This window comes from Heteronotia binoei, chromosome 21, assembly GCF_032191835.1.
Source record: "Heteronotia binoei isolate CCM8104 ecotype False Entrance Well chromosome 21, APGP_CSIRO_Hbin_v1, whole genome shotgun sequence".
Classification (NCBI taxonomy): domain Eukaryota; kingdom Metazoa; phylum Chordata; class Lepidosauria; order Squamata; family Gekkonidae; genus Heteronotia; species Heteronotia binoei.
Genome location: NC_083243.1, coordinates 84,156,389 through 84,165,615, shown reverse-complemented (window position 1 = coordinate 84,165,615; position 9,227 = coordinate 84,156,389). Strand labels below are relative to the sequence as shown.

The 9,227-nt window shown below is 42.9% G+C and overlaps 1 protein-coding gene across 9 annotated transcripts in view; it reads right to left on the bottom strand.

Annotated features, from left to right (window-relative positions):
- Positions 1-149: 149 nt before the first annotated feature.
- Positions 150-9,227, bottom strand: part of NUMB (NUMB endocytic adaptor protein) — a 106,536-nt gene continuing 97,458 nt past the window's right edge. For 6 of the 9 annotated variants that reach the window (XM_060263295.1, XM_060263298.1, XM_060263300.1 and 3 more), the window contains 4 exons: positions 6,572-6,871; positions 4,700-4,849; positions 3,646-3,801; positions 150-2,053 (listed from right to left, as the gene is read on the bottom strand). In XM_060263295.1, the coding sequence (XP_060119278.1) occupies positions 1,353-2,053; positions 3,646-3,801; positions 4,700-4,849; positions 6,572-6,871 (1,307 nt within the window). In that variant the 3' untranslated portion in view covers positions 150-1,352. The remainder of the gene's footprint in view (positions 2,054-3,645; positions 3,802-4,699; positions 4,850-6,571; positions 6,872-9,227) is intronic. The other 3 variants (XM_060263301.1, XM_060263302.1, XM_060263304.1) reach the window with 1 other exon arrangement.

The window sequence follows — 9,227 nt, the reverse complement described above, 5'->3', positions numbered from 1 at the left end:
TGGTTGGTAGTGTGCATGTATACCTGTGTATAGACACTCACATGGAACCTGACATTCAGAGCGCTTGCTGTCAGTAATCAATAAAAAAGCAAGGATGTTCAGTGTGGGCTTTGTTAGTTCAAAGAAGGAAAGTTGCTCAGAGAGCCACATCATGTACTACCAACATTTATTTCTGTTAAAGCAGATTATAAATCATCAGTACAAATATATATAACTTACATTTGCTTGTAAGGCCAAGTTTTAAAATTAAAAATATGGAGTTCATGATTTGTCAGAGGAAGGACATGGAACAGCTGTAGTCTAGCCACAAGCTTTCACATAGAACAGTGGGGAAATAAGCTTTATCTTTTTTTAAAAAATTAAAATATACTGAACATACATAAAATGGGTTCCTCAGTAGACCTGATTGTAGATATGGTTACAGTAAACTGTCACAATACAATAAAAACAATGAAATTGCAGCAGTATATGGAAGAACCTATATGTAGTATCACCTAGTTTGATTCCTTAAAAAAAAGATAGAATTTACCAATTGTTTTCAAACCAAGACAATACTGCTCTTAAACTACTCTATAATGTGTGTTTTTATTGGTCATGATTGTAGTTGCAATATGCTACTTACAATGAACACAGAAGAACAAGCTAGGAAGTCTCCTCCCGAACCTACTCCCATATTACTGATTATAAGAATCAGTGATAAATCAATCTTATTTACAATTTTACATCCAACCACCTTTTATACCTTTGGCAAGATTACTTACAACTCATTCAACTTTTAATATCTAGAGCTATTTAAAATAATCTAAAATGCATAAAAATAAAGATTTTGGCTTTGTTTTTATATATAATCATTGTGTTACTCAAAATGGAAGCTCATTCTTTTCCACAAGCATTATATCCAGAGCAGCTTTCATATTTTCCCCTCTCACCTGTTCACAACTCCTCTTTCCTCCAGAGAATGGAGCACTCACAACAAAGTTGAGACCCCTTAAACAATAGTGGCATTTGCTTTTTGTTGTAGAAGGTCATCAGAAGTTCTTGTGGAAAAAGGGCTTCAGGGCTCAGTTCCCATCTTCAGCCCTTCCGAGGTTTCCTCTGCAGTCCAGGCTCCCAAGCAGGGAGGAAGGCAGTAAGGGTACATTTCCTGGATTATTCCCCAATAGTGATGTGGCTGGAGCTTGGAGCCTCTCCCCCATGACCACTCCCCTCTATACCCAACTCTGATTCTATGGGAACATCAATGATTGAGTGTGCTGTTTGGATATCCTCTCTGCCCCTTGCCCTCTTTCACTCAACCCCCACCACACACACGCACACACACACAGAGACTAAAGCACAAGCCACAGGACTGCTTAAAGTTCAATTTCAAAAGTCTTCTGTAATTCACTTGAGAAAGGGTTAGTTGGAGAGGGGTTGGTACGCTGCTTCGACTTGCTTTCCAGCGCTGCCCACTGTGCTTCAAATTGATCGACCTTCTGGGCAACTGCAGGAGATTGTATATGCTTGTCCTCTGTGGGCCATCTGGCAGTGTCTACACCATTGAAAGCAGCTGAGCCATTTTGCTGCTGGGCAGGAGGTTTAAAGAAAGGGCTAGTAGTAGCACTGTTAGTTTCATATTGAGGGAATGTCTGCTGCTTTATAAGACTGGGTGACTGATGAGAGTGGGACACTTGAGGATGGCTTGCTGTGCCAAACACATTGGCTACCATTTGGGAAGGAGTTATCCCAACCACTGGTACACTGGGAGCTGAGTAGGGCATCCCATTCGCTATGGCATATGGTTGAGCAGGGATAAACGCAGGCTGCATTGGCTGCACCACTCCAACGGGCACTGGCTGAGGAGCAATGAAGGTGCTGACTGGAAAAGCTGGTGCTGCCTGAGAAACTGCCACAGGAGGCTGAAGGAGTGGCTGGGGAGGTGGCTGTGGTTGCTGTGCTCGGACAGTTTTAGATACTTCTTCCAGCCAGCGGTCTGCTTCAGAGGGAGTGCGTCTGTGGTTTCCTTGGAACAAATTGGGTGAGGCTGCCCCAGAATTGGAACTCCATTCAGTACCTATGAAGGAAAACACCGTTTAGGCAAAATCTCACCCAAGTATACCTTTCACTCTTTTCTGACTCCTGAAGTTTGGAAAAGGCAACCAAGGGAGTAGCTGAGGCAACTTCAGCTTCCAGTCACCTCACAACATTCATAGATCTCTAAATTCAGATTTGTATCATTAGCTGGGCAAACACTGCACCCACTGAAATTAACATGGAAGATTACTTTAATTGAACTTATGCAAGTAGAAACTGAGATTATCCATGCATGGCTACAGACAGTATATTGGGCATAACACAGCTTTCAACTACTTTAATAAGAACCACCCTGGATATCAAAACAGAATAGCAGGATGTGTGAAGACTGGATGTTAAGGAAAAAACTATTAAGGGACTCTTGCTCTCCTTTTCACCTCATCCAGAGTTTCTAGACCAGGTCCTCCTTATTCCTAAACTCAGAAAGGAGAATGCTACTTATAGCTGGGCCACCACACTGTATTAAGGCCAAGGTTGGCAGATGTATGTGCTGTCCAGTTCAGAAAAAGGAACACACACAATGCTTGCCCAATTATCAGATCACAGGTTACAAGACGAGATGGCTGCACTTTCTTTCACATATATGAACTCCACTACTCCAACTCACATTTTGCAAAATGCATACATATAATTTGAAACTGTACTTACTGACAACTTGTTGCTTTCCTTCTTTCCCTTCCTTCACCTCTACTCTTTCCTTATTCTTTTTTATGCAATGCAGTGTGTTAACCACTCTCTAATTGCTCTGTAATATTCAACACTTAAAATTTCAGTTTCTTTGGACTAATGATTTCAACAATATAATATCTTCCTGGATCCTGCTTCATTCCCATCCATCCATACACTTCACCTCCTCCCCTAATCTGACTTACCAACTCTGATGTTTTGTATTGGAAAGAGCATGAATTACTATCCCATTTCCTCACCATCCCATAAGTAAGGGCTTGCCACTTAACCTTAATTATATTGGTTCCCACTTACAACTCGTGGCAGAGCACATATACTACAGCTAAGAAGCCACAGCGTCTGTACCTGTTGTCTGGGTACAGTATCTCAGGCAGAATCTAACTTTGGTTTTCTGAAAGGTCACACAATTATTTTTTTGAGCATCAAAAGAACTATTGCTCTATTACAATAAATTATTTCCCAAACCCTAAAATTCTTTTTTTAACTGAGATAAATCAGAAGTTTCATTTCACCCAGTAATTTCAGATAAAGTTCACTTTCCCCTTAAAATTAAAACTCTTCTTCAAACAAAGTATGTTTTTAATAGTGGATCCACTGGTGGGCCTCCACAGACAGAAGTGGGGGCCAATTGTTGCTGATTACTCCCTCACATTGCTCTCCTCTGAGTCACACCTCAAGATGTTCCGGGGGACAGGGACACCAGCATTTTTTTTTTAGGGGGGGGGAGGGTAGCGAGTTGCACTCCACTGAAAATTCCTAGTTGATCCAAGCTATGAACAAATAGCCTAAAAACCTAATCTGCTATATTTGATAAGGCCAATCTAGCCCTTCACCACACATTTAACCCCTCTAAATGCCACACACAGGATTTGTACCCAGTCTTACCAGAAAGAGTGGCTGCAGCTCCAGTTTTAGCAGCAACCGGAGCAACTGGGGCATGAGCCCAGGGATTGGTTTCACGAACTGGTATTGCTGTGGGTGCTACAGTAGTTTGAACTGGCTTAGCAGCAAGCACACTGAAGGCAGAGGCAGTGCCATTAACTAAAATGGGAGCAGACAACATCAAGGCTGTTAATTCATGCAAGGCATGCAGATGACTGGGACATTAAAATGAATCCTTGATTTCTACCGACATGCAACACATAATAACATAGCTAATTCCTAATCTATAAGTTTTTTCCATGGTCCCTTTCCACCAAGAAATTAATTTTCTGCTAGCTCTGTAGTAAGACAACAGGGTGATTTTTTAAACAGATATTGTAGCAGAAAGCTAATAAGGCAGTCTCCATGTTTTAGATTTAAATTGCAGCTGGATCAGCTTTCCCTTTTCTGACCAAAAAAAGCTGTACTATTTTCAGCATACTGAAAATTCAAAGCCAACAATTATGTAGTGATCATGTGCTGCAGATGCAAATATCCACACAGTCAAAGCAAAGGCTTCATGCTCCATACAGTTTTGGGACAACAAGGGGAAAGCTTGAATACCAGGAGTGCCAGATCATCTTTGATTCAGGGCCACAGCCACAGATGATTCCGTTGAGTGGGCCCAAGGGTGTGCTTTAGGGGGCGCTTATATTAGTCAACCTGAAAAGGCAGAAACCTAAATATAATTCCAATATGTTCACAGATTTTTTAAAAAAATTATTTGGAGTTCAGATGCTTAAATAGGTCCTAGATTCTAAAGTGACCCCTGTGGCCTTTTATTGTGCTTCCTTTTATGTAATTAGCGTGTAGCTGAATAGTTTGTGTGGGTTCTCCTGTTTGTCATTTTCCCAGATGTTACCTTCCTGCAAACTATAAATGAGAAATGCAGAATGACTTCAAATGCAAATGAAAGGGCTGCAAGACACTTCAAGACATAAAAGCCATTACATCACAAAGAAAGCAGCACTACATACATAGCAAGCATCACAACTGCTCAAGTGGAGAGAGGACATACCTTGAACAGCTGGAGACTGTGGTGCAACAGCAGTGACTGGTTTTGTCATGGGGGCAGAGGAGAAGGGGTCCTCAGATGGAGCGCTGAATGCATTTGTGATCTGGGAGCAGAGGGAACTAATGCTATCTGCTTCTCCTTCAACTTCAGGAACTGAAAAAAAAACCCCACAAATTACACCAATATGGAGACAAAAAGAGGGCTTCAAGTCCCCACATTCCCCTCCCCCACTTCCACTCAGAATATTTATGCAAGATCAAGCAAAAAGAGAACTCTAGAAAACAGGATTCAAAAACTGTCTGACTTAGCTGAGAAATTTTATCCCACTGTCCCATCCAGCACATTTTAAGACCAACTGTGCAAACTTCACAATTTCCACCAACATGTACAATAAAATATACTGATTAAAGACAAGAAAGCTGGGGGAAAGTTGCTCTCTCTCTCTGAACATGCTCCAAGCTGTTCAAGCAGAACAATTTATTATAGTTAACACAGCTTTTACAGTTAGGTATAAATAATATGCCAAAACACCTTACAGAGTAAACACAAAAAAGGAGTCCTGCAGCACCTTTGAGACTAACAACTTGATTGTAGCATAAGCTTTTATGGGCTGGAGCCCATTTCAGCAGACACTCTGAATAACAGTTTATGCTAATCAATCTGTAAATCTAAGGTGTCATGATATATTGTGCTTTTGTTCCTGCAGGTTAACAAGTCTATCTCTATAAATTATAAAAAATAAACCCGAGAGCAGAGGTAAATAAAACAATGGAGCAAAAGTAGAGAAATTAGGGCCTTAGTTGCATCACAATGAGGAAGGGTAGAGAATGGAACACTGGACTTACTGTGAAGGTTTCTTTTACCTGAAGAGAACACTCTGGCAATTGGGTATTCTTCCTACTCACAGTTCCTGGAGGCAGGAAGTCTGCTGCTGCTTCAGTCTACACTGGTGAGGAAGCATCCACTATCCTCAGTTTGGAGACTTCTGTAGTTAAGTGTAACTTGGGTTGCCAACTCTGGGTTGAGAAATACCTAGACATTTTGGGAGTGGAACCAGGGAAGGATAGGGTTTGGGGAGGCGAGGGGAGGGACCTTCACATGGTATAATGCCATAGAATCCACCCTTCAAAACAACCACTTTCTCCAGGGGAACTGATCTTAATCGTCTGGAGAACAACTGTAAAAGCCAGACATCTCCAGGTGCTGCCTAGAGGATGGTAACCCTCAGCGTAACCCATCTCAGAGTGTGCCTTACTAGAAACAAACTCTGCAGCAGAAGATATTCACAAATAGACCATAATGCACATGCAAAGTAACAGAAGGTGCAAAGGATAGTCTCAAACAGCAAAGCCAACTTACAAATTGGAATGTGAGAAACTTAAGACTGGCACTGATCTCCCCTCTCCACAGGTCCAAATCCTTTGAAGAAGCAACCCCCTCTCCCCTCCCCCTCAAAAAACCCAGGGTGGTTCCAGAGTGTCCTCCTCTTCTTCAAGTAAAAGGAATCTTCACAATAAGTCCATTGTTCCATTTTCACTTGAAGAGAAGAGACAGATCCAATAAAGGCACATGGAGGAAGAAACAAGCGAAGAGTTAAGTGAAAAAACATGAAACTCTTTCCTTGCCCTGTTCTCAGGAGGAGGCAAGACACAGAACAGAGGATGGTGGGCACTCTCTCTTCACTGGAGACAGAGTAGAAGTCTACTTCCTCCTCCAGGAATTGTGGGTAGGAGAGTACCCAGTTGTCAATGTCATCTTCTCTTCAAGGGAAAATATCACACCTGTTAAGACCTCTTTCATATACAGAGAGCAAACGAACTCAATGCATTCTATGCAACTATGAGCATTTAAACACAAGATCAAATTTTGCCTCACCTGAGTTTTTCATGGGAAAGTCTGTCTTCCTTTGCACCGTTGAAGGTAACTCATTTATTCGCAAAGAAAGCTGACGTTTAAATGGGGACATCTTCTGGCTAAGTGCAGGGAAGCCTCTGAATGAACCTTGTCTAGCAAGCTGCTCTATAGGAGCATGTCTTCGTGGAATAGCATGAGGGTTATTTGACTCTTTGTCACCAGATGCTGCAACATCAGCAGTAGGAGAGGTAGGGGAACTCGAAGATGGGACTGTATTGCCAGATGCAGCACCTGAGGCAGCTGTTTTCACATCCGTTTCAACTACAGTGTGGGGGGAGAAAAGACGTATTTGAAAAAGTGCTATCTGTTAAACATATTTGAATGAGCAAGTTTACTGTACTCTTCGGAGGATCAACAACAACAACAACAACAACAAAATTTTATTTGTATCCCGCCCTCCCTGCCAGAGCAGGCTCAGGGCGGCTAACAGCACAATTCAAGCATCAATCATACAAGAATAAATAAAATTACATTTAAACAGTTTAACTAAAATTCAGATCAAATTTTAAAAGTTAATTAATAAAAGTGCTAATGCTATATTTGCTTTTATGATGGCAGTTTTTCTTAACAATTTCCTTCTTCTTCAGCGAAAGCCAATCGGAAGAGGATGGTCTTGCAGGCCCTGCGGAATTGTTCAAGGTCCCGCAGGGCCCGCATTTCCTCTGGAAGTTGGTTCCATAGGCTCGGAGCTATAGAGGAGAAGGCCCGGTTACGAGTGCTTTGCAACTTCACCTCTCTCGGTCCGGGAATAGTCAACAAGTTTTTCCCGGCTGACCTCAGTGCTCTCTGGGGTTCATATGAGGAGAGACGGTCCCTAAGGTAGACAGGTCCTCGACCATATAGGGCTTTAAAGGTAATGACCAGCACTTTGTAACGAACCCGGTATACAACTGGCAGCCAGTGCAGCTCGCGCAGCCCAGGCTGTATGTGCTCCCACTTGGGAAGCCCCAACAGCAGTCTAGCCGCCGCATTCTGCACCAGCTGCAGCTTCCGGGTTCGGTACAGAGGCAGCCCCATGTAGAGGGCATTACAGTAATCCAGTCTCGAGGTGACCGTTGCATGAATCACCGTTGCCAGATCTTGGCACTCTAGGAAGGGAGCCAGCTGCTTTGCCCGTCTTAGATGGAAAAAGGCTGACTTGGCAGTGGCTGCAATCTGGGCCTCCATTGATAGTGAAGGCTCCAGTAAGACTCCCAGGCTCCTCACCCAGCGCGCCGCTTTCAGCGGCGCCCCGTCGAAGACTGGGAGAGGTATTTCCCCTCCCCGAGCGCCCCGACCTAGACAAAGGACTTCTGTCTTTGCTGGATTCAATTTCAGCCCGCTCCTCCTCAACCAAGTTGCCATATCCTGCAGGGCCTGGTCTAAATTCTCTGGGACGCAGTCAGGCCGGCCGTCCATTAGTAGATAGAGTTGGGTGTCATCTGCATATTGATGGCACCCAAGTCCATGTCTCCTAGCAATCTGGGCAAGGGGGCGCATATAGATATTAAATAACATTGGTGAGAGAACTGCCCCCTGAGGCACTCCACAGTCCAGTGTGCGCCTCTGGGACCGCTCGCCCCCAATTGCCACCCTTTGTCCCCGATCCTCGAGGAAGGAGGAAAGCCATTGTAAGGCAGACCCCCTCACCCCTACATCGGCGAGGCGGCGGGTCAGTAGTCGATGGTCGACCGTGTCGAACGCGGCCGACAGGTCCAGCAACATCAGCACCGCCACACCGCCACGGTCCAGATGCCCCGGTACAGGATAACCTGCATTATTTTAGAAATCATCCAATAACTTTAATTGACGCAAAATGCTAACTTTTCTGATTTCCTATGGCCGTTGCAATTTTATCATAGTTAATGCACAACTAAAAACTAGTTCAATTAATCTGTTTATAATACCTTAATTATACCTCAGGATAAACATAAACAGTAATCAGAACATTGGTCTATCATAGTCAAGTATTGTTTATTCTGACTGCTTTTCAGGGTCACAGGTAGAAGTCTTTTAAATCACCTACTACCTGATTCTTTTAACTGGAACTGCTGTGGATTAAACCTGGGACCTTCTGCATGCCAAGCAGGTGCACTATCACAGTCATGGCCCTTCTCCATCCTTTACAATTGATCTATTATGCAGATTAAATCAACCTCTGTAGTATCCACAAACTCTAGCAACTGTTCAAACAACCAAAGTAGATCTCTATTCTGGCACATAGATGATGATCCAAACCTTTTCTGTTCAGAGTAATTTGCAAAGACTTCCAAGAACTCATTAAGAAATATTTTTTTCTGGACTATGAATTCAGAGAGTTTGTATGCATACATGTTACTCAACTAGCTCTCCTGTTTGGTTAATGCAATAGGACTAGACTGTGCCAACAGAACCAGACTGATCCATAGATGAAGGGTTGCAGTCCATTTCTCTCTCCAAATGCACTGCTGCTGTTATGTTAATCATCAATAAATCCCTCCAACGATTCTAAGGTATGAACCAGGGGTCTACATTTGGTATTTACTGAGTTGAATAAATATCCAAAAAATACCTTATCAGTATTTTTCTGGTATTTCCTAACCTGACTTGGATTATCTAATCTGTAATCAGCTACCAATATAGAGAATCCTGAAAAAGC